We start from the raw sequence: 24,582 nt of genomic DNA on the forward strand, positions 1-24,582 counted from the left end.
TTTCTAGATAGAAGCAACTGAGAGCTAGTACTTACTGGCCAAAGAGAGAAAAAAAGAAAAAAAATTACTACACAGTGTTATTAATCATTTGGAATAATCATCAAAGGATTTTGTTGATGATGATGATAAGTGGCGAATAAAATAAGCATAAAATGCAATAAGACTACATCGATTATAAATTGTCCTTAAATATGGCAAATAGGTTCTAAGACCAAGAAAAAGAATATGATGATGTTGTGCTGATGAGTTCCTTATATAGACATCTAGCTAAAAATATATAAGTTTGAAAGCTTTAACGGCCATTGTTTTCTCAGGGGAACTCATATGAAATTATATTAATAATATTCTAAATCAAATCGCAGATGCTCTCTTCTCAGAATTTCCTTCTATATTATGAATCTTCAATCTTAGCGGTATTTCGCCCGTCACTACGTTCTGAGTTCAAATCCGCCAAGTGCGACTTTGCCTTTCATCCTTTCAGATGAACACTGGGGTCGATGTAATCGACTAGTCCCCTCCCCAACAATTTCAGATCTTGTGTCTATAATAGAAAAGATTATGAATCTTCAATAATAACAAGAACAATAATGTTTCAAATTTTGGCACAAAGCCCCAGCAATTTTAGGGGGAGATGGTTATTCGATTATGTCGCTCCTCTTCTAGTACTTGACTGGTACTTTATTTATCGACTCCAAAAGGATGAAATGCAAAGTTAACCTGGGCGGGACTTGAACTCAGAACGCATTGAGCCGGAAGAAATGTCGCTAAGCATTTTCCCGACGCTTTGCTGACTATAATAATCCTTTTTACTATAGGAGTAAGGACAACTATTTTCAGGGTAGGGACTAGTCGAAACCACTGACTCCGGTACATGACTGATGCTTCATTTTATCGACTCCGGAAGGATAAGAGGGAATGCATGGTAGATTCCCAAAGATATTTTCAGGAAACAGTAGTAGTGAGACATGGTTATAGTTGTAGAAAGGAGAGCTGAAGAGGGAGACAGAAAGTTTGTTAGTGGCTGCACAAGATCAAGCATTAAGGACTAATTGGATAAAAGCCAAAATAGACAAAAACCAAGTAGATTCCCAATGTAGATTATGCAAATCAAAAGTGGAAAGCATTACTCATATAGTAAGTGAACGTAGCATACTGGCATAGAAAGAATACAAGAAAAGACATGACAAACTAGGAAGAGCAATCCACTGGGAGCTTTTATAGAAAGCTAGGATTTGAACATACTGATAAATGGTTTGAACATGAACCTAGTAAAGTACTAGAAAGTAAGAAATATAAGTTGCTGTGGGTCTTTAACATTCAGACTGACAGAGTAATAGAGGCTAGAATGCCTGATTTGGTAGTCGTAGATAAGGAGAATAGAAAGTGCCAGATAATTGACTTTACAGTCCCCAATCATGAAAAAAATTAATATGAGGAGTATAAAATAAATAGCAAAGTACCAGGACCTAGCTATTGAATTACAGAGACTATGGAAAGTGCGGGTAAAATGTATCCCAGTAGTTATGGGTGCATTGGGAACTATCCCTAAAGATCTGAACAGATGGATAGAGGAAATAGGCGTAAAACCCAGTTTAGTACAGCTCCAGAAAACAGTGTTATTAGGAACAGCTAGGATACTTAGAAGGGTTCTTGGCATCTAAGGCTACTTGTTGTAACCTAATAGGAAGGTCCTCGGCATCTAAGGCTACTTGTCGCTCGTTGCTACGATTCTTTTCTTTTCCAACAGTCTAATCTGTTGAGTGTATAATAATAATAATAATAATAATAATAATAATAATAATAATAATAATAATAATAGTAATAATAATAATAATAATAATAATGATGATAATAATAACAACAATAATAATAATGATGACCATTATCATCATCAACATTGATCATTATCATCATCAACATTTCAAGAACGTTAGTTTATTTAAAATTCAAACAGTTTTATTTGTACCGAGTCTATCGTGAAGATCAATCCACTGCTTTCCTTTGGCAAGAAAGAAGGTAGCCTTCTTCTGCCTGCTAACTATGCTGAAGAAAGCTGTGTGATGGTCACCGTTGAAACGGGCCTACTCTAATAATGCAGCCAAACATTATTTTGTTAGGGTATCTCGATCGCCTTATGTGTTTGCACTATTTCAATTTAGGGATCCTTTCTTGCAAATATGTTGCTTTGTTTTGTTATTTCTACTTTTTGTTTTTATTGTTATTGTTGACTTCAACCTTTTCCTTGATAAAAATCCCACTGTTCCTTGTTTTCTTCTTTTGTAATTCTCCTTGCTACTCTCTTTAACATATTGAGCCCTTGTGGTCAACAGTAAAAATCGTTATTCGGTTACACTAGTAATTAACTCTTCGTATGCTGTTTTATCCCGTTCTCTTTACAGTTGTCGGTTTTCAATAATATAACATAACTTATGAAGAGGAATCATTTACAAAATCGAGTGTCAACAAATTAGGTTCAGTACTTAAAGATTTATTTCTTCGAATTTCTGTGTTAAATCAGAGATCATTTGAGATACAGAAGATCTTAGGGACATTCTATTTTCTGAAGAATTTCTTTAATATTTTTTTCGGGAACACAAAGTGTAGCTCTTTGCCTTGGTTAACATACGAATGTAAAGAAATGTTTTAGGTAAAAGATATTTCATTCAAGAATTGCTTATTTATGAAGTGAAATACTACACAGCTAAAACACTCTAAAAAGTGATTAGTTAATGAAATTCAGCCATAATGCCTTTTCTTTTGTTTACCAAAGTCTAAGTGTGTTTCTTTGAATGACTCATTTACGAGTGCAGAATGTCAAAGCAATAACAAAAAGAAAGCTCATTTATGCATGTGTGATTGCAATTTTGTTCTTTTATTAGAATGCGTTTTTTTAATGCTTGAAATATTTTTTGCTCTGTGCCTGGTTGCAGAGAGCAGTCATCAGCGTATCCTCTTAGCAACTGGCTATTTCACACAACAGTCACATAACAGCCATTATACCAGCGCTCTAATGCAGCAGTTTATGATGCATGAAAGAAGAAGACATGTACTTTTTTTTAATGTATAATCTTTGTTTCTTTAGAACCATTAATAGATTAGTTAGCTTGCCGTTGGATAACAATACAATGCTAAAACAAACAAACAAAATAAACAACACAAGGCACGGCAGCTCTTAAAAGAAAGAGTAACGTCCCTTGATAGCATATTTGAGAAGAAATGACGTCAGTGGAGTGATAATGATGGTACTTGTTTCTGGTTACACCCTCGTGTACCTGGAGTTCATTGTTGCGCCGTTGCATGTTGTTTTCTGTAAAAGATGAAACAATAGCGTCATGCAGGAAATAAAACACTGAAAAGAAAAGACGCACAAAGAAAGTATCATATTACCAACTTATATTTTCTTTCTTGTCAGAATATATTAATATTCTGACAACAAGAAAAGAGAGAGAGAGAGAAAAAAAAAGCATGTGAGGGCAGTTTTTCCGCATGGTGATCAGACATAACCATAGACATATCTTTTTCATGCAGAATTTATATTGTCTACAAAAATCAGCATTCGACATGTATATCTTCATTTTCATTCTGCATTAGACTAACTCACAAAATGCTATAAAAACATTTACATCTAATTTAAGAACATTCCGGCTTTTACACTTTTTTTAAAACAACAAATGAATTTTCTTTCATTTTTCTTATACCATGCCCATTTTAAGTGCATCTTATATACTTAAAAATTAGTTTCGGTTTATAATACATCAAATCCTCATCGTCTGAGAATGTGTTGCAGAGAATCTTTTCAACAGAAATTCACAGCCACATGGTCTCTAAACTTTAACTGAAATGGTTGTGCACTTTATTTTCTTTTAGTTTTATTCAGCCGCTGCGATAACATAGGAAACTGATGTTTCTCTGATCAAAGACAAATCAGTTTAGAATTTGAGAGCTGTCGTTGCAAAACTGACATTAAATTACTCTTTAAAGTGAATTCTTTTGTATGTGGAAGACAAGCATTAGTATTGTATACCTCACAGAAAACAGTGATAAAGTTTCTTCCTTTCTTCCCGTTTGTAAGAAAGAGCATCACGAAGACAAGCACGTGAACTTTCTTCCCGAAAACTGAGTTTGTTACATTATCTATCTATCTATCTATCTATCTATCTATCTATCTATCTATCTATCTATCTATCTATCTATCTATCTATGTACCTGTCTACATACGCACATGTAAATATATGCACATATACAGCAACCCCTGCTGCTAAGCGTAAGCTCTAAAACAATTTTTTTAGCTATCGAACTTCGATACAGGAAAAACAACCTTCTGCGTAAATTGCGTAAACTATTGTTTCTGAAAGGTGTCTTCTATACCTTCTACGAACTGCTCGAAGCGTACTATCTTCCTACACTTTAATTCTTGGATCTTACCTTTACTTATTACTATATACATACATATATACATACATATATATATATATATATATATATATATATATATATATATATATATATATATATATATATATATATATATATATATAAATATATATATATATATATACATATCGTTGCTATTATGTTAAATTGTTGTATGTCCAAATTTGGCCAAATGCGTTTCTTTCACTATTTAATTTGCTTATAGTAGCCACTTCTTTTGGTCAAACTATCGTATCTCCAGCTGCTTCGATGCCAAAATATGAAAATTGTCAAAGTGTAGTACAATGGTTCAACATTTTTCAAGAAAGTAGTTTGTCCCACATATGACAGTTTTGCAAAAATATTTCTGACTGAAAATATCATACATACATGGAGTTACGATTTTATGCACCCAACAAAGTATTATTGTTAAGCTGAAACTGTTGCTAACGTAAAAAGAAATGGAATGGTGACACTATTTTTTCGTTTTCGGAAAAAGCAATGTTTTGGACTTACGACACTTTTGCATAATAGCAACGATATATACATAAAGACACCTGTTGTTATATTCTTGTTGTTTGCATTTGTAATTGTGTACATATTCTCTATTTTTGTCCTTGTTGCCGTATACTTTCGCTAGCTTTCTTACAAAAAATCAAATGCTCTTAGCTTAGACTTTTTTAGGGACAACCAGATCGAACTGTCTCAAGTGTAACTGCCCGAAACGGTAACGACATCTGGTGACTTGACTGAAGAAAGAAGGCTACGAATGACCTTCCTTTTTTTCCTTGTCCTTCTAATTATTGTTTCTCCTGTCCGCCTTTGTATGGTCTATGTATCCGAATGTTTTATTGTCCTCTATTGCGTTTTTGTTCCATTATTCCAATATATATATATATATATATATATATATATATATATATATATATATATATATATATGTACGTATGTATTTATTTGCAAGTAAATATCTCTCTCTTTCTCTCTCTCTCTGTATATATATATATATATATATATATATATATATATATATATATATATATATATATATGTATGTATGTATGTATGCATGTCTACCTGTCTATCTATCCATCTATCTATCTATCTATCTATCTATCTATCTATCTATCTATCTATCTTTATTGCTGGTGACATTTTTTGATAAATTGCTAACAGATAATGGATAAAGGAAAAGTTTAACTTGCATCAGATATGAAGACTGACTAAAAAGAAAATCTACTTCTGTTTGTATTGGCTAATAAAGACCAATGTAGCCTTGATAATGACAACTCAATTATATGTAACACCACAAGCTGTTTAAGACTTTAATAATGTGGACTTCCTTAAAGTCTGAAACTACTGAGATTTCGACCAAAGAAAAGTTAGAAAGCTACAAGACTGGTCTTCAATGTAGCATTTAATATCGAACCTCTTAAAACGACACGGATTTCCAGATCCCGGTAAACAGCTATTTAGAGTAAGCAATATGTCCTAGAATTAGCTGTAATTAGAACTGTCAGAGACATTAGATTACAATAGTATTACAATAGTTTTAATTACTGTCTGAACCGATTGCCTTGTCTATTAAGTATTCGTTCATGGTGCAATCTTTGTGAAGTCTCTACATTTCCCGGTCAGGCAACAGTGCAGTCATGTCAATGTCTGGTCATTTTGTATCAACTAACAAAACTTTTAGGACTTTGTCAATGACTATCTTAATAATATTGAGAGCGGTTTATATTTTAGAAAAAGGTGTTCAGTTGTAAGAACGAAGAGGTGTTCTTGGAAGTGTTGTTGTTTGGATCCAAATTGGTCCCGATCGAGTAGATCTATGATCAAAAGCATTCAAGACAGGACACCCCCATATATTACTTTATCCAGGAAGCGCGTAGCCTCGACTACATTATCCAATATGTCTTTTCCTTTTTTTTTTTAAATAAAAAACGATTAGGCATATTTTGGAGGAGATTTGACGGCTATGTCTAGAAGGTCGAGCGACTACGCAGAAGCTTTCTCATTGTTGATGATGTTACTGCTTCTGTTATATAGCTCTTGGCTAACTCACAAGCGTTCCAATCATGACAAGTCTGTCTTTTGTTTCAAGAATAGGATACACATTATTGTAATGTATCCTTTACTTTATTTTATCAACTCCGAAAAGATGAAATGTAAAGTTGACCTCGGCGAAATTTGAACCCAGAACGTAAGATCTGACGAAATGCTGTTAAGGGTTTTGCCCGTTGTGTTAACGATTCTGCCAATAATACCAATGTAGTAGGGTGGTTTTCATCGTTTCTTAGCGTGCAGAAGTCTTTAGTTTTGTGTACGTATGCCTGTGTGTTTGCATGTGTAGATGCGTTGTACACACGCGAACACACACGCACGAACAAGCGCATGCATTTTTGTACATACGTACGCGTGGTGTTTGCATATGTCTATATATTTACGTATTTAAAATGTTTAGACTTTTCTTTTTATTAGCAAAGTCACTTAATATTCTCTGACGCTTAATATTCTCGACTGTAAATAGATCCGCGGAGGTACATTTGATTGTTATAAGTAGAAGAAACAGTGTAAATTTCCTCGAGGAACTGAATTCTGTTTCAAAGATGCAGTGATAGCTTCGGAGAAGGAAGACTATCCTTCATTTTTTTTCAGTGTATGTCGTTCAGAAACCCTTTATTATTGAGCAGCCAGTACAGAGAACGCAGACCAGCCATCAGTCGGCAATATCAGGTTCTATACTCGACTAGTACATATTTTAATGACTCCAAAATTTTGGTTTCAAATTTTGGCACTGGGCCTGCAATTTCGGTGAAGAGGTGAGTCGATTAATCCACTCCAGTGCTCGACTGGTACTTATTTTATCGATTCCGAAAGGATGAAAGATAAGTTAACCTCGGCAGAATTTGAACTCAGAACGTAAAGACAGACTAAATGTCGCTAAGTGCTGACGATTCTGCCAGCTTGTCGCTTTCAACGACACCGAAATAATCCTTTCTGTTACAAGCACAAGACCTAAAATTTTGGGGGAGGTGGCTAGCCTATTACATCGATCCCAGTATTCAGCTGATACTTATTTTATCGACTCCAAAAAGATGGAAGACTAAATTGACATCAACGGAATTTGAACTCAGAACGTAAGGAGGGACGAAATTTCGCCAAGCATTTTGTTCGGTATGCTAATGATTCTGTTTGCTCGCCGCCTTGCAACAACTCCAAAATAATAACAGGTAAAATCGGACTCAGACCGCAAAAAAAACGTAATAACGCAAAGCATTTTCGTCGACTCTCTAACGATTTAGCTGATACACTAAGTTGAAAAATGCTTTCTCGTCTTACTTTAGATATAACAGTAGGGGACAAGCATGAAAATACTTACCACAATCATATTGCCATTTTCTATCCTCCGAATAATATGCATCTCGGCACCTTGTAGACTCTCTCCCGTATGTTTCTCAACGAATTTATCTCCATCAGCTGTAATGATACTCTGCAAAAGAAAATACAGGATTATTATTGTTGTTGTTATTATTATTATTATTATTATTATTATTATTATTATTATTATTATTATTATTATTATTATTATTATTATTATTATTATTATTATTATTATTATTATTATTATTATTATTATTATTATTATCATTATTAATATAAGTTGGAAGTTATATAAGGAAATCATAATGTTCGTATTTATTCTCAAGGTATTTGTATTTGTTTGTCAAACGAAACTTGAAATATATTTTAAAACGTAAACCTGCTTCGAGACGTACATTATTAGAATGCTTTTATATATTCCTATGATTCATGTATTCTCTTAAGGAAAATATGTAATTAGTTGCATTGCCTTCTCTAGATATGAGCCAATACTTTAGGATGGAAATTAACAATGCGGTTTCAAATCCCGATCGAGCTATTCCTTCAACACTTTCAATCCACGGTCTCAATAATTTCCATCTCAGTCATTTCTCTCAGCTATTTCCATCCTTGGTCCCCAACATAGAGAGGGATGAATTTCACCATTCTGACACGTTATTAACATTATATAAATAAAGCCTTAGTTGGTCACCAAATAGCAAGCGAGCTAATGAAGGAGCGGGCTTTGAGGTCATTTGACTTGCTGTAATTTGCAGCCAAATTCCCGTCAACGAACATCCTACAGTCTTATAAAAGTGAAGACAAACTGGATAACAAAACAATATGCTCTTGATTGGATAAGCTTTGATCAGGTATGTTGATTCAAAGCTGACAAAGAGCTATATTAAAACAACAGCCAAACGACTATTGCAAGGAGATATTGAAAATTACAATGTTCACGAACTTCCTCCAGGAAAATGTCTCGCATAGGTATCATTGCAAATGCCAGAGATGCGCCAGCAATCTCCCAGAAAACGATTCTGTAACTCTGTTTCAATGTTTTTTCTAAACTAGTAAACCCCATTTACGAAAGGCATGGAAATCACAATTTCCTACTTCCTCCGTGAGATAGAATTTAAGAGATTTGTGCCGTGTCAACAATATTCTTACAATGATGAGGAATTCCAGTGGTCACGAGAATAAAATACTAGCTTGTTATTGAGTGTAGATTCGCACATCTTCACTTACAAAATCGTTACTTGTGATGGGTTTCTCCGAATCAAAATCGCATTTCGTGACCTGCCTAATATGAGTTAGGAATGAAGTGAACATATTTCATATTTCTACAACTAGAGAATGGGATCATCCATCCATCCATCCATCCATCCATCCATCCATCCATCTATCCATCCATCCATCCATCCATCCATCCATCCATCCACCCATCTTCTCCGGCTGTTATTCCTGGGAGGATCGTAGAACTAGATTCCTCAGATGACTCCCTTCACAGGGCCCTATTAGAAGCAACTGTCATTACACTTTCCAACTGGATTTTCAAGCGTTACCAACTGAAGCAATGGATATTATCCAACCGTCTCGTTCTTGGTATAGGTATAGATCTCTCACCGGTTGGCTCGTCTTGAAGATTCCGTCTTGCGAGTCTTTCCTGCAACATTCTAATGACATGTCCGTAGTTCCGGAGCTATGACATCAGGAGTAATTAAAGTAAGTTGTCTTCAACCAGAAAGCGAAACCAGTCCGCGCTTTGCCTTGGTTTATCGGAACTTTAATTTTTTGCCCAACAATGAATTTTACCGATTGCGTCAACAACTTCAGTAAACAATCAATACACGCCATTTTCTGCATTTCATTTCTCCACGTTAGCCGTTTCCGCGTTTCGCTTATCTAAATTTTTAAATTTCACGGTGAAGCACATTTCTTGATTTGGAAAATTGGGAAATCGTTTCAATTGTTTAAAATACATCTATTCTAATAGATGACGAAGATAAAGGGGAAAAAAGTAAGGCAAAATGAATGGAAAGAGGTAAAAAACAATACAGAGGAAGAACCGCATGGCAGAATCAGGGAGTGAAGGATATGGAACCCCCCCCCCCCCCCCCCCGAAAAGAAAGAGTAGTCGACAAGGTTGGGGGTGGAAGAAGAAAACGATTAGAAAAAGATGGAGTAGGAAAATATGCACAAAAAAAGAAAAAAAGATGAGAAGAGATAAGAAGAAAAAGTGGAAGAGGGAAAGGAAGATAAAAACGAAGTAAAGTGGTAGGTCCTGTAACGTTTCCTCTTCTACTTGAGAAATTCAAATGAGGTGATAAACAATGGGTAAAGAAGTGAGGGAAGAAAGAAAAGAAGAGACGAAGGAAGTGGAAGAAGAGACAGTCCGCTATGATGAAACAACACTCCTTTCTATTTATAGTTTCGATCATTTGATTTTATTGGAGTTATCTCTCATGCTTGTTCTTAAATTTTAAAAACTACTAGCTAAGTGTGCGTTTCAAAGACGGGTCTTTCTTATAAGGAAATGATGGATTCTCCTGTCGTAAACGACTGACGAGGGTTTCGCAATTCCTTGCTAAACAACCTGCATAGATGATTTGTTTTATAGTGGTCAAATATTTTGCTGCACATTAGCTCACCCGCTCCGTCAAATCAACATTGCCTGCACAGACGCCCGGTGTGCTAAACGTAAGATGTCTACGAGATCGCAGAGCAACGTGAAATGAAATGATTTGCTCACGAGCACAACACCACCGCTCAACCCGGGAATCAAAACCACGATCTTGTAATCGTGAGTACAGCGCCTTAATTACGAGGCCAAATAAGTTAGCATAGATGTCAGATAAGTCAGCATCGAATCAACGACGCCAAATAGGCGGCACCAGAAACGGCTGTGCCTAAACGTCTCATAGCCACTCATCTTTTCTTTCTAGAACGTTGTCCCTCTATAAATTCACCCTACATCTGTCTTTCCAGAAAATCACCGGCCTGCGACAGCTTAAGCGGAACACTTATGGCATCAACCTCACTGATCTAGGAAGGCCCATGAAGACCATGGATATACACAACTCCGCATACAGACCAAACTAATACAAATAAATAGATAAATAAAGAAGTGAATCGATGTTATACCTATTACATATCTGTAATTAATATGTGGATTACCCATATGAGGTAGTTTCTCTCAACCTTATTGACGATATTCATAAGTAGCGTCGCTGCATTTCGCTAACCTGCAAATCTCTCTGCAGGTAAGTTAAGATTGTATTATGCTGTCTTATTATGCTGTCTTATGATGCAACAAATTCAAAATAATTTGAATTCGTGCAATTGACTCACTTGAGTTAGTTCTCTTAGCTCTTTATATATATATATATATATATACACACACATACGTATGTATGTATGTATGTATGTATCTCTCCCTCTCCCTCTCCCCTTCTCTCTCTATCTATATTTAGTGGTGCTACGTCAAAAATATCTGGTTACTCCCACGGAAAGACGGCTGCCGTTGATGTGTTAATTCTCAACTGAACGACTACCGAACTACTAACCCGCAACAACATCCCCAACCATACAGCAGCTTGCAGACATAGTGGCAACAGTTTCATGCGAACATCCTGTCCGAGCGCGTGGGCCAAAGAATGAAGAAAAGAACTGATGTCGCTTCCGGACCAATAACACCACGTGACCTGAGTTGACCAATAGAGGCCTAACATCAAGAAGCTATCTTGAATTTGTCTCAAATCCTATTAATCTTCTCCAATTATCTGATGAGGTGGGCTTGTCCCATGAGCCTGCGAAACCTAAAATCGTATGTAGCTGAGTCAAGCTATTATTAAACAACAACAACAACAACAACAACACACACACGTGTGTGTGTATGTTGTGTGTCTGTGTGTGTGTACGTATGAATATATATATTTGTATGTGTGTGTGTATATATATATATATATATATATATATATACATACACATCTGTGTGTGTACATGGGCATGTTTGTATACATACACATGAATATATATACATGTGCATGTGTGTGTTTGAGTGTGGGAGTGGGGGTGCTGTTTGTGTGTGTGTGTGTGTGTGTGTGTGTGTGTGTGTGTGTGTGTGTGTGTGTGTGTGTATATATACCATCCAGTGTTGCCTGGTTGCCAAAACTGCAAAACTTTGCAAAATAGAATCAACCAAATATTAAACTGCTCCCGAACGTTATACTTTGGCAGCCATCATTCTTGCATAAGAATATGTAATACCAAATGAAGTCCTCTGAGAGCAGGAGTTGTACAATCTCTGAGCAAGTTTGTTTCAAATATCTTTTCTAATTTAGGCACAAGGCTCCAAATTTTTTGGCGTGGCGGGGCCAGTCGATTAGATCGACCCCAGTGCGTAACTGGTACTTAATTTATCGACCCCGAAAGGATGAAAGGCAAAGTCGACCTCGGCGGAAGTTTGTTTCACAGACAACCGAAACGGAGAGCATGATTTTCCCTTTAGTTGCACCGCATTTGCAAGATGGCAAGCTGGCAGAATCGTTAGAACACCGGGCACCATACTTAACGGCATTTCGTCCGTCTTCATGTTCTGAGTTCAAATTCCGCCGCAGTCGACATTGCCTTTCATCTTTCGGGTTCGATAAAATAAGTACTAGTTGAGCACTGGAGGTGAGGTGAGGTGGGGTGGGGGGTGGTGTCGATGTAATCGACTTAACCTCTAATCTGCTACTCTTGTGTCAAAATTTGAAATTTATATATAGGCGCAGGAGTGGCTGTGTGATAAGTAGCTTGCTTACTAACCACATGGTTCCAGGTTCAGTCCCACTGCGTGGCACCTTGTGCAAGTGTCTTCTAATATAGCCTCGGGCCGACCAAAGCCTTGTGAGTGGATTTGGTAGACGGAAACTGAAAGAAGCCCGTCGTATATATGCACATATATATGTGTGTGTGTGTGTGTGTGTATATTTGTGTGTCTGTGTTTGTCCCTCCAACATCGCTTGACAACCGATGCTGGTGTGTTTACGTCCCCATAACTTAGCGGTTCGGCAAAAGAGACCGATAGAATAAGTACTAAGGCTTACAAAGAATAAGTCCTGGGGTCGATTTGCTCGACTAAAGGCGGTGCTCCAGCATGGCCGCAGTCAAATGACTGAAACAAGTAAAAGAGTAAAAGAGTATATACATACACATATATACGTGTGTATCGGTGTGAAACTATTCATGCTTCTATGTATGCATGCGTTTTATTCTAATTGTTTGTGAGTGTCCCTTACTTTTCGTTACTTCATTTATCTATTCATCTTACTTGCCTCTGTCTGACTCTGTGTGTGCCTGTCTTTCTAGCTCTCCATTCAGCCATTTGTTCATCTTTCTGCTTGCTTGTCTAATTGCCTGTTAACTAGTAACACTCGAACAATAAACAATCTTACCATTAGAAATGGTAATAGTTTCTTCATAATTGTGGAAAGATACATAAGCAGTTATGTATGTAGAAATAGAGTGAAATATAGATAGATAAATAGACAAATATGAGATATGGAGAAAGAACGTTAGGTTTGGTAAGAAAGACGTAATGTGTGGAACTGGCAATCAGGATGAGCAGAAAGAAAATGATTAAAGAAGGAGAGAGAATGTTGAGAGAGATGACGAGAGATAAGGAGAAGTAATGAGCGAAAAATATTACGTGAATGAACGCAGAATAAAAGGTGTAGGAGAGCAATATGGGTGGGAGAAACAGAGAGAGACGGAGTCGTTTCTGAAGCATTCATATTTTCAAAGGCAGAAAATTAGAAAAAAAAAAGAAGATTATTCTGACAAGAACATCTATGTCTTAATCTATATCTTTGTCTTATCCACTGCCTCCCCCTCTCTCTCGCTCTCTCCCCCCTCTCACTCTCTCCCCCCTCTCACTCTCTCCACACACACACATTTATACATACCTACATAACATACATATATGTATACATACATATACACACACATACGCACACAATTATATATACACATTAAGGTCCTTGAAAAAGATGGCGTATTAGATGCGTGTGTGTAGTCAACTCTTTTGTTTTCGTATTTCATGTTGTTTACGGTTTGTGACGTACTGGATCTATATATGTATATATATATATATGTGTATCTATGTACATATACATATACATATACATACACACACACACACACACACACACACACACATATATATATATATATATATATATATATATATATATATGCATATATATATTATATATATATATGTATATATATATGCATACATATATATATATATATATATATATATATATATATATATATATATATATATATATATATATATATACCAACAAACATGCACACACACACATATAATACTCCATCATTTTTAGGAACCTTAATATATATAGAAAGAGAGAGAGAGAAAGAAAAAAAAAGAGAGAGAGAGAGAGAGAGAGAGAGAGAGAGAGAGAGAGAGAGAGAGAGAGAGAGAGAGAGAGAGAGAGAGAGAGAGAGAGAGAGAGAGAGAGGAGGAAAATGAAACTTTAAATGATCTATACTCCTGATGTCTTTGGACTATTATGGTCTGTGTGTGCATGTGTGTGTTCATGTGCGTGTTCATGTGTGTGTATATGTGTGTGCGTGTTTGTGTATGAACCAAATTTAGTAAGGTATACACAACACACAGTAGGACTGCTGCCGAATGTCTGGTCAAGTATATATGTATGTATGTATGTATGCATTTGTTAGCAGCATGGTATCACTCAGTGGCAGTCTACAGCAGATGGGTGTTGTAAATTGAAGGACAGGCGTAACTGATGATGAAGGGGCTCATTATATCATGTTACCAACACTTTTATGGAATATAAAATACGAACATGAACCAGAACGAAGCAAATAAATTAAATACATAAAGAGTATTATACACTTTTGCCCCTCACAAACCTCCTTCTTGTCAACATAAACACATACATAAACGCGCGCACACACACACATACATACACACGTGAACATACGTACACTTATATACCAAATTAAACAAACCAAGTACTTGTTGAACGCTTTGCGGTTGGGAATTTTACTGCAAAGAATATGGAATTGGCCACTGAAAATGAAATTCCATAGCAGACATAATTAGTTTCCTCGAAGCCAGACATTTAAACCAATATGGACGACAGTGACTTAGCGGTTCGGAAAAAAACAACGTGAGTGACTTAGCGGTTCGGAAGGCAAAATTACTAGGCTTAAACAAGTTGGTACTGGGGTCAATTTGTTCCACTAAATCCTTCAAGGTGCTGCCCCGGCATGGCCGCAGTCCAATTACTGAAACAAGTTAAAAATAAAAGTGAGCCCCAAATATGTATGTTACGGGGAATTGTTTCTGAAACATTTATATTTGAAAATGCAGAATATTTGAATAAATGTTGCTCTAACAAACAAAATCATCTTAAAGATGGTATGCTATACTAATTAATTTATTTACTATACATGTTTGCAAAGCCAGAACATTTAAATAAAAAGGGCAATAACAACATCCCTGAGAAGTATGTCAGAGCAAATATTTTCTTCCTTCATGTTTGAAAAGCCGAAACATTAAATTTCAAAATTTCAAAATTTCAAATTCCAAATTGATTTCACTCCTCTCACTTTCTCTCTTTCACCGCCTCGCTCTCCTTCTACACAAGAAATAAATTATGAATAATATGGACAGCTCTGACTTCCTCCTATCGAAATGCTTTTATTATACATCTTGCCTATCTCATTTGCTTATATGTTATTTCAGGTACAGATAACACAGATAATCATGATCGTCGAAATGCAGAGATTCACCACGCTACCATCTTTCTGCACACATATGTATATGCATATATATATATATATATATATATATATATATATATATATATATATATATATATATATATATATATATCGTTATATGTACCTGTATATATATGTGCATGTATATATTACACATATATTTATGTATATTTTGCTATCTTTTTATCTGTCTGTCTATCTAATTTGAAAGTATAATTCTTTACACTGTTTTTACTTGTCTTCATGTGCTCTTTCATACATACATTTATAATAACCATCTGTGTTTCATACTTAAAGTATACACACTGTCGGTGGGCCAGTTACTGCAGTATTTGTCCTGAAATATCTCTTAAAGACACAATAAATATTAGAGAAAGACGAAAATTCATCTCAGAAGCGGCCAGCGAGAGCGCCAGATGCATTTCAGGTTTTTCTAAGGACAATTACCGGACAACATTAATCAATGCGATCTTGTTTTCGTAAGGCAGTATAATATGGCTTGGGGCATATTTTGAAACTATTGTTAGACGGTCCGATCGATCACATAGAGATTCCGTTGTAAACTATTGTTAGACGGTCCGGTTGATCACACAGAGATTCCGTTTGTAGGCTCGTTGAGAATACGTTTTTGCGTCGTGGTTGAATTTGCTTTTCAATTCCCGAGAAGCAATAAGCTATCTTCTGATATAAAGCAATATAAAAGCAATATAAGCTATTTTCTCATAAATGTAGCCTTATATTCATAACAATATAAATAAAAGAATAAACAAAAACAAAAAAAATTTAAATCTTTTGCACACAATCTTGCTATTTAGACATTTTGCACTGATCCCTGAAATATCCCATAAAACCATTCGTTATAATCAGATGATGATGATGGTGATAATATTTGCACTGACCTAAAGGTCACTGCCTATCTAATCTAATTCATTCAAAGAAGAGACATTGGAGAAACAACCATGTAACAAAGCTTTACATTTATTACGAAATATAATGAGCAAATTCTCGGGTGGGGTGAATGTATGTCAAAATTCCTGATGATTAATTTATTCGTTCAGACGTATCTTATTTAGCATTTCCGTTTTTTCTGTTCATTGTCAAGTGCATGTATTTATGTGTGAGTATCAGATAGAATACTTATATGTATGTGTGTCTGTTCTGTTTGTGTTAGCGTGTGTATGTATTTCTACTTGTATATTTATTTGTTGCTGTATATGTACATCAGTTGTTCTTTGTATATGCATATATGTCAACACACCATGCAGTAAAGAAAGCCAAAGAAAATGAAAGGTTGTTTGTGCTTCATATAAGTGGTAAGGTAATACGACAGCACATTTTTGCTGAGCCATTTTAATCACAAGGAAAACTATCTTATAAGGAAATGAGAAATACAAGGTGTTTTTCTATCAAACGATGTCACGAGACTCTAGTGAAAACATAAACTGAAGATGAAAATAAACTAATAGGATATTACAATGTTGCAATGTATCAAACAAAATCCTGTAATAATAGTAAAATAATTAAGTTTACAAAAGAATTTCTGTGTGATTGAAATCTGATGAACTATTTTGAGAAAAGGGAAGATGTAAATAATTACATAAAAAAAAAAGAAAAATTGTTGGTTTTGTTTGTCTTTCTGACAAAAACCAGAACAATAGCATTGTGTGTGAGAGATGTTGAATTATAAAGTTACATTTATCTAAACATTTTTCTAACGATATGTGTAGACTCAAGAATTTATTTAATGCAGAATGAAAATAATATACACATGTTATGGGGTACAACATTTAACTCTTGAGAGAGAAACTTTTCCGTTTAAGATTTTGTTGGACATTATGGTTATAGAGATAGTGTGACTCTGACGGCTTTTGCGTTAAAGTCATTACACAGCGGAATCTCGGTTTACAAACACTTCATCATGAACAAATCAGTTTACAAACAACTTTTCAAACATGAAACGTCTCGGGTGACGAAGTGTGTCTCGAGTAACGAACACATACGCCTGCAACAATGTTTGGTGACAATCTGGGAGTACCAGCAGGAGAGTGTCAGTTGCTGTCTAGCTCGGTGCACATGCTTGCTTGAATTCGCCGTGTGTTCTCTTCACGAAAATTTCTGGTGAAGAACGTCCTTCAGGAACGAATTAAATTCGTAAACCAGGGTTTCACTGTATCTCCTTTGATTAACACAATTACGATTCAGATAGTTTGACAACAAACAAGAGCCATGCTATTTTCCCATGGCGAAGAGAGTGCGACGGTGGCATAGTTCTTATTGGATGGCAAAATCATTTCAGACGTGCAAAGAAAGCAGATCATCCTAATCTCAGACTGCACTCTGAGGCTGACGTTATATGAATGAAACACAAACAAAAGTATGCTATTACACATTATCTAACTGGGGCATGTCAGAAGTTTAGCAACTAACTCAGAGATCCTAGATTCATTCATACATAAATACATACATACATACATACATACATACATACATACATGCATACATGCATACATACATACAAACGTAAATGTATGTGCATATATATAAAACGACTCACACGTTCAGTTACGTTGTTGCATTTAAACAATTTTTAAGCAGACGCAGTGCAATGATGTTTTGCTCTAAGACTTGAGATTCATGTTTTCTGAACGTTATCTTAGGAACATTACTTCAAGAGAGGAATCTTAAAGTAACACTGTAAATCTTAGCAAACAGATAGCAATATCATATATATTATTCCATATTCACAAGACCGCCGTTTCAGTAGTTACTTCATCGTTTTCATTATTGACTAAAGACATCCATTTCATTGTGCAACTAATTCCCTTTCAGCTAGAGATTAATCGAGACACTATATCCCTGAATATTGTAGGAGTCTCATTTAAGGTTGAGCTGTTGGTCGGCAAAACTTAATCAGTTTAACATTACTAGCAGGGTGGCTTTGAGTGGAGTTCACCTAGCTATCAACATTTGGATCAGGTCTCCAGTTTTAGGGTATAACTCAGTATAATAATGAACTGCTTGCCACTATATATATATATATATATATATATATATATATATATATATAATATTAGGGACAAAATCCAAAATTACAGGTAAAAACTCAATTAAAATCAATTTATAAAAAATTAGAATTAAATTGAGCTTTACAGATTAAAATATATATAAATATATATATTTATATGATAGTGGATTTTCATCGATGAGTTCATGGAACTTGGTTCTTTTCCCTAAAACTATATATATATATATATATATATATATATATATATATATATATATATATATATATATATTACTCGAAGGAATTCCAACTCTGTTTGTTTTTTATGTTTTATTTATATTCTTATGATATTAATGTAGGATATAAAAATATAGTATATATAGTAGGTATAGTAAAATAAAATGAAGTATTGACTGTCTTATTGAATAAATGAAATAATAAATGAAATTGAATAAATGAAATATATATATATATATATATATATATATATATATATATATATATATATAGAGAGAGAGAGAGAGATATGCTAGTATGTAATTAATGATGTTGAACGAATGAGAAAGGAGTGCTCAATACATGCTGTAGAGGATATGGTGTTTTAAAAATTAAGCCTGACGCTGAGAGTTTGTTTCGCGACTCGAGTTTCCCGCCAGCACGATCATCAGACGAAACCTGATGAGTTATATCTATCTTTCTATCTATCTATCTATCTATCTATCTATCTATCTATCTATATGCATATATGTACATGTATACACACACATGCATATATATGTATATATATATATGTGTATATACGTGTGTGTATATTTATATGTGCGTATGCACACACACAGACATACACACATATATATATATGTATGCACACATATGCACACACAGACAAACTTTCACACATACACACATATAATTATATTTACATCTATATACATATGTGTATGTGTGTAAAGAAAATGTTTGTGAAACTACTGAAAACAACATTCTTCTGTCTAGTGATGCTCTAAAAATGTGTTAATTCATGTTCTTCTTTATTTCGATTTCATGTTTTTTTTCTTCTTTTTTCCAGTTTTATTCATGCAAGAAAGAACATAAGATACATTTCATATAAAAAACACAATGGTTGGTAATATTTCTGCTGAATTTATTGAGTGAATTCATTGCGTTTAAGTGTGTATGTTCATATGCGAGTGCGTGTATGTGCGTGTATACAGATATACATTCTTTTATATATATATATATATATATATATATATATATCTATATATCTATATATATATATATATATATATATATATATATATATATATATATATATATATATATATATATATATATATATATATATATATATATATGTATATGCATATTTATATATACATATATATATATATGCCTATATATGTATGTATGTATGTATGTGTATATGTGTGTGTATGCGTGCGTGCATGTGTGTGTGTATGCGTGTGTGTGTGTATGCGTGTGTGCGTGTATGCGTGAGTGTGTGTGTGTGTGTTTTATTACGCGTTACCAAGCAGTTTTTCTCTAATAAAGACTTAGGTTGGAGCGTCAAAATATTTATAGTTGCAAATTTTTGTTGGGCTCACTCGCGGTGTCTCTATTAAAACTTTCTTGAGCCATGTATGATGCACGCATGCACGCGCGCACACACACACTTGTGTGTGTGTGTCGTGTATATCAGACCACCTTAAGAGCGCTACTGGTAACATAGTTATTTTGGACACCTTGAAGGATGAAAAGCAGAATCTGTCAAAGGCCGGGTGAATACGGGTTAGTCACTGGCAGTCAAATAATGCATTCATATGCGTATTAAATATGTGTGCATGGTTAGCGGCAAGCTCGCATTTTATTCCAATGAGGCATGGAAGAAATGAATAACTTCTACCCTACTGCTTTGAAATTGACTGGAGCAGGCCAGTAAGAGCAAGTAGAGCATCTTGCAACAATACCGTAAAACATCTGGTGTGACCCTTTATGGCTTCCATGCCATAAAGTTAGATGGCATCCTGAGATTTGGGGAATCCTTCAGCCATTTTGGCAATCTCCTGTATTCTCATACAGGCTCAGTTGTCTTGATTTACCTTACCACAAGGCTTATTGTACAAAAACTGGTGAGTGTGTCTGACGTATCAGCAGCTCTTTCTCACTTAAAAATAACCTTGCGCTAATCTGGCTTTTATGTCTTCTGGGTAAGACGGCGAGGCACTGATTGATAGACGTGCAGCAGACTGAAATAATCTTGTTTTGGAGGTTGAGGTATTCCGCACATCTGCGAAAACGACACACCAGTAGTTCCTTAGCTTCATGGACAATGAAGATATCGTATATGTGAGGAAAAGTCATAGCTTTCTCTCCCCTACATCAACCCCATTACATGACTGCGTTGAAGTACTACGAAGTCATTCAAAGTTTTTATTGATTACTCATAACTGAAGTTTCTTAGACCCACAAATGAGGATCTTTCATTATTGTGGTCGGGATATCACACATTTACGACAATGAAATACCGCTACTTCTGTAGTTTCAAACGTAGTGGAGGTGTAGTGTAAACGGGAGCAGTTGTATTTCTCCGGTCCGCAGCATGGAAGCGCTCCTGGGGAAATACTATGTTGTCGAAGTCCTTGTCTTCATTGATGACAAATAGACGAACTTCATAATTTGGAGTATCGTACTTTTTTGCATTATTTCTTTGTCTCAATTTCGTTTTCTTCTCTAATTATTTATAAAATTGATTAATTAACCAATAATTACTATATTTTCTGCACCTGGTAGGTCATTGTCAAATTTGACGAACGACTTGTCATATCATATATATATATATATATATATATATATAGATAGATAGATAGATAGATAAATATATATGCATACACATGCACACACAAACATGCGTAAATGCATGTGTGCATATATAAATATATACACATAAGTACATATATGAAGGACTTATGTCCGAGCACTAAACACTCTTACTCACTGCTCGATATCAGTGTATGTACGTTTGTATGTATGTGTTTTCACACACGCGTGCATAGAGAGAGGGAGAGAGAGAAATAGAGAGAAGGAGAGAGAGAGAAAGGGAGAGAGAGTGAGAGAGAGAGATATGTTCACTTTTAGGTGAGAAATGTACCGTGATCTGATATATTTAATGTTGATATACAATCATCTGAATTTAACATGTTTTGAGTCATTGAGTCAAGGTTGTTATCAATTATACAGGTAAAACAGACACTGACCAAAGTAAAAATAAACTACCTCCTTCCCACTCACTCAAACACATGCACACGCGCATATACATCCTCTTCATAGATGCGCTCATATATATAAATGCACACATGTATTTATGTCTTTGTGGTGTGTATATATATTTGCGTGTGTGTATGTGTGTTTGAGGCTGTGTGTATGCATGTGTTAATGCGTGTGTGTGTGCGTGTGTGTGTGCGTGTGTGTGTGTGGTTTTGTATCTGTGTATTAGAGTGTGTTAAAGCGTGTTATAAACAGAAAGGGTTTCTAAATGTGACAGAAAATTCTTTCTGATCTTATAATGATTTGAAATTTGGAAGTCATTATTTAATTAGTGGGTTTGTAACGGTAAATCCAATACGTAAGGGTGGGGAGAGAGAGAGAGAGAGAGAGGAAGAGAGAGAGAGAGAGAGAGAGAGAAAGAGAGAGAGAGAGAGAGAGAGGAAGAGAGAGAGAGAGAGAGAGAGAAAAAGAGATAGAGAGAGAGAGAGAGAGAGAGAGAGAGAGAGAGAGAGAGAGGAGAGAGAGAAAACAAATAGCAACTACAACAACACAATCACAACAACATTAACAAACAAGATAGAAGTAAACTGTAAGTAGGAAAATGGTGTTAACGTATTAACAGAAGATAAAATTTCAATTGCACGGTTCAGCCAACTATTTGTGCGTGGGAGAGAGAGAGAGAGAAAGAGAGAGAGAGGGAGAGGGAGAGAGAGAAACCCTACAATTATGGTACAAATTTAGAAGCTAAGGAACGAGAAGATTAACAATTTCAAAGCCACACTAGATTACTCTATAGATCCTATTCTCATATACTCTATTCTTTGTTTTGTGTTTTTATCTTCAATCTCACTTTTGTCCTTCACCTTTTCCCCCCTTCTCGTTCGATATTATTAAGGCATATTGAAACTGAGTTCGAATTCCAATTCCGAAGTAGACATTGCCTTTCGTCCTTTCGGTTGTCGATAAAATAAAGTGCTAGACAAGTACAGTGGAACCTCGGTTAACGACCACGTCTCATCACGAACAAATCGGTTTACGAATAATTTTTCGAACATAAAACGTCTCGGGTAACGAACACGCAAGCTAGCAATAACAGTTGGCGACAAGCTGGAGTATCAGAAAGGAGAGCGTTAGTGGCTACCTAGCTTTAGCCCAGTGCACATCCCTGCTTGAATTCACTGTGTTTTCTCTTGAATTTCCTATGGGAAAAACGGTTTCGGTTTACGAACATATCGAATTACAAACGGCCTTCAGGAATGAATTAAATTCGTTAATGGATCTCCAATGTATTATGGTCGATTTAACTGACTATATCTTTTCACCCGGATTCTGAGACTGTTAGAAATTAATATTATATTTTCTGTGTTGTTTATGTTTTGAAAAATGCATCAATAGGTATCCTTTCTTATATAAAAAGAAATCTATGAAAAATATGTTTAAGGCCAAGAAAGCCAACGTCAGAAGACTTCAGCAATATTTATAGAGCCAACGATTGTTAGTTGTAGGAAGATTCCTATTTCATTGTTGTAGGTAATCTGAAAATGTTTATATGTTATTCTATTTGTACCAATTAAGGATGTGATGAATAACACATTACTTATTTGCCATATTGTCTTTAATTCCACAGTTAGGTCTGTATAATTTCTTATCTTTTCATCATGTTTCTAGTCATCTGATAACAATAAAAATTACTATATAGGCGCTAAATTGTTAGAGTCAATGGAATGACAGCTTGCAACGTCAATAGAACTTCAGTCAATATGTTATATTATGGCCTTTTACGCTTTTAGTTAAATCCCAATGGGATCAACTTCGCTTTTTCTCCTTTCAGATCAGTTAAAATAAAGGGGTCGTCTATTTGAGAGTTTTCTTCGCTGGAATATATTACTTTGTTCCCTTGTTACAAATCTACCTCTTCTTTTACTTTATTCTTCACATGTCATTGTGGGAGGAATTACGAATTTATAGAGATAGTTACGCCGCCTTCCTTTTGTTAACGAAAGGAAGACTATGTTTCTCGCTGAAGTGAAAGAGGGGTGAAACGCTTGTGAGACTGAGATATCTTCTGAAGGGTTTCCAACATTGTGATGAACTAAGAAGAAAAGTTGCAAAACCTCTAAGTAGCCCCTGCAGTTTCCGTGTGGGGCAAATTGTCTTCGATGCTTCTTTTACTTGATGGATAAGATTCAGGGGCTGTGGATATCAGTTTTTATCAAGTAAAGAGGATATCAAAAGTTTCTGGAAGATCGTTGAGAGCCAGAAGTATGGTCTCGGTGAATGGGTCTCTCCCAGCACGAGGCTGTAGACCGGAGATCACAACTATGAGCCGTTTTTTTGCTCATGGAGGTTAGTGTAATCTCGCACCTCTAAGGATTCCCTCATTTACCGTAGGTGCCTATTCTCTCACTGGAACAATTTCATTTGTTATCTGTACTGCTGTCTTCACGCCTGTTATTCATATTTGTCTGTCAAACCTGTCATATAACGATTATTTTTCCTTGACATAACCACATCATTCATCACCTTTCTTACAAAGAAATCCTCCTCCTCTTCCTCCTTATGCTCCTCCTCCTCATCATCATCCTTGATACCTGGCCACAACTAGTTTCCTTAGATATCTGCGCCCTTTCGAACAGGTTTCTGTATTAATGCAATTTTCGTAGTCACTCTCATCTCATTAAAGAAACTATCAAGACATGGTAACGGTACCAAAG

General features: G+C 35.3%; 1 protein-coding gene across 1 annotated transcript in view; it reads right to left on the bottom strand.

The window, feature by feature from the left end:
• Window positions 1–2,472: 2,472 nt before the first annotated feature.
• The window catches only part of LOC106868396 (fatty acid-binding protein homolog 9), a 151,962-nt gene continuing 129,852 nt past the window's right edge, over window positions 2,473–24,582 (bottom strand). Inside the window, exons 3-4 of the mRNA XM_014913623.3 lie at window positions 7,796–7,906; window positions 2,473–3,307 (exon numbers count right to left, since the gene is read on the bottom strand). Coding sequence (XP_014769109.1) covers window positions 3,257–3,307; window positions 7,796–7,906 — 162 coding nt within the window. The 3' untranslated portion in view covers window positions 2,473–3,256. The remainder of the gene's footprint in view (window positions 3,308–7,795; window positions 7,907–24,582) is intronic.

Source organism: Octopus bimaculoides, chromosome 1 (genome assembly GCF_046866305.1).
Source record: "Octopus bimaculoides isolate indiv1 chromosome 1, ASM4686630v1, whole genome shotgun sequence".
NCBI classification, from domain to species: Eukaryota; Metazoa; Mollusca; class Cephalopoda; order Octopoda; family Octopodidae; genus Octopus; species Octopus bimaculoides.